The following is a 1054-nucleotide window of genomic DNA, read 5'->3' as shown; positions in this document are numbered from 1 at the left end:
GCAGCCACAGCCCCTGCTTCCCAGGCCGGTGTGAGGGAGGGCAGAAGTGACACTGTCGTGGTTTGAGGGCTCCTGCCCCAAAGCTCCTCAGGTGCAGGTACTGGCTCTAGGGTGAATGAAGCAGGACAGGCATCAGGGAGCTGTAGGGGCCCCGGTTGGGCATGTGCCTGCTGGGCTTGGCAAGTCTGGGATGTCGCTGGTAGAGACTGTCCCAGGTGCCCGCAGCCTCTCAGACACGGTCCTGACCCGGCTGCGAGGGTCCAGAGGTCCCAGAGTGGGAGTGGGCAAGGAGAACAGGCTCTGGGCTGCGGCGGTGGCGGGGCAGTCCCGTGGCAAGAGCTTCCTGAGAGCAGGGTCGCTCGCACGGTAGAGCCGCGGAGCTGCTGTGCAGTGTGTGAGGAGGGGGGTGGGACTGGAGTGGGGGCTCGGCAGGGCGGGGGCCAGGCCGCGATCCCTCTCTGCCCACCAGAGGGGCAGTGCCCTTGCTGCCTCCTGGCCCTTGCACTTACACTTCTGAGGCCGGGGGCACTCGGGGCACTCAGCCGGGCAGGTGCTCTCTGGTAGAGGAGGTCGGAGGGAAGGCCTAGAGCAGGCTGGGGCTGCTTTGGTCGGCAGGGTGGTAACCCGGCGGGTGCCGGGGTGTGCAACCAGGAGGTCATGTTGACCAGGTCCACCCGCAGGTCCCCCACGCCCGCGCCCATGACCAACATGAGCTGGAGCTTCCTGACGCGGCTGCTGGAGGAGATCCACAACCATTCCACCTTTGTGGGCAAGGTGTGGCTCACTGTGCTGGTAGTCTTCCGCATTGTGCTCACGGCCGTGGGCGGTGAGTCCATCTATTCGGACGAGCAAGCCAAGTTCACCTGCAACACGAGGCAGCCAGGCTGTGACAACGTCTGCTACGACGCCTTCGCGCCGCTGTCCCACGTGCGCTTCTGGGTCTTCCAGATTGTGGTCATCTCCACGCCGTCCGTGCTCTATCTGGGCTACGCCGTGCACCGTCTGGCGCGCGCCTCGGAGCAGGAGCGCAGGCGAGCGCTGCGCCGCCGCCCGG

The 1054-nt window shown here is 66.4% G+C and overlaps 1 protein-coding gene across 1 annotated transcript in view; it reads left to right on the top strand.

The window, feature by feature from the left end:
• Positions 1 to 1054, top strand: part of Gjc2 (gap junction protein, gamma 2, 47kDa) — a 3216-nt gene continuing 2162 nt past the window's right edge. The window contains exons 1-2 of the mRNA XM_013509723.1: positions 1 to 97; positions 681 to 1048. Of these exons, the coding sequence (XP_013365177.1) occupies positions 700 to 1048 (349 nt within the window). The 5' untranslated portion in view covers positions 1 to 97; positions 681 to 699. The remainder of the gene's footprint in view (positions 98 to 680; positions 1049 to 1054) is intronic.

The sequence above is a fragment of the Chinchilla lanigera genome, unplaced genomic scaffold (genome assembly GCF_000276665.1).
Source record: "Chinchilla lanigera isolate Chin_1 unplaced genomic scaffold, ChiLan1.0 scaffold00180, whole genome shotgun sequence".
NCBI classification, from domain to species: domain Eukaryota; kingdom Metazoa; phylum Chordata; class Mammalia; order Rodentia; family Chinchillidae; genus Chinchilla; species Chinchilla lanigera.
The sequence above is the reverse complement of the archived record's forward strand: the minus strand, read 5'-3'. Positions and strand labels throughout refer to the sequence as shown.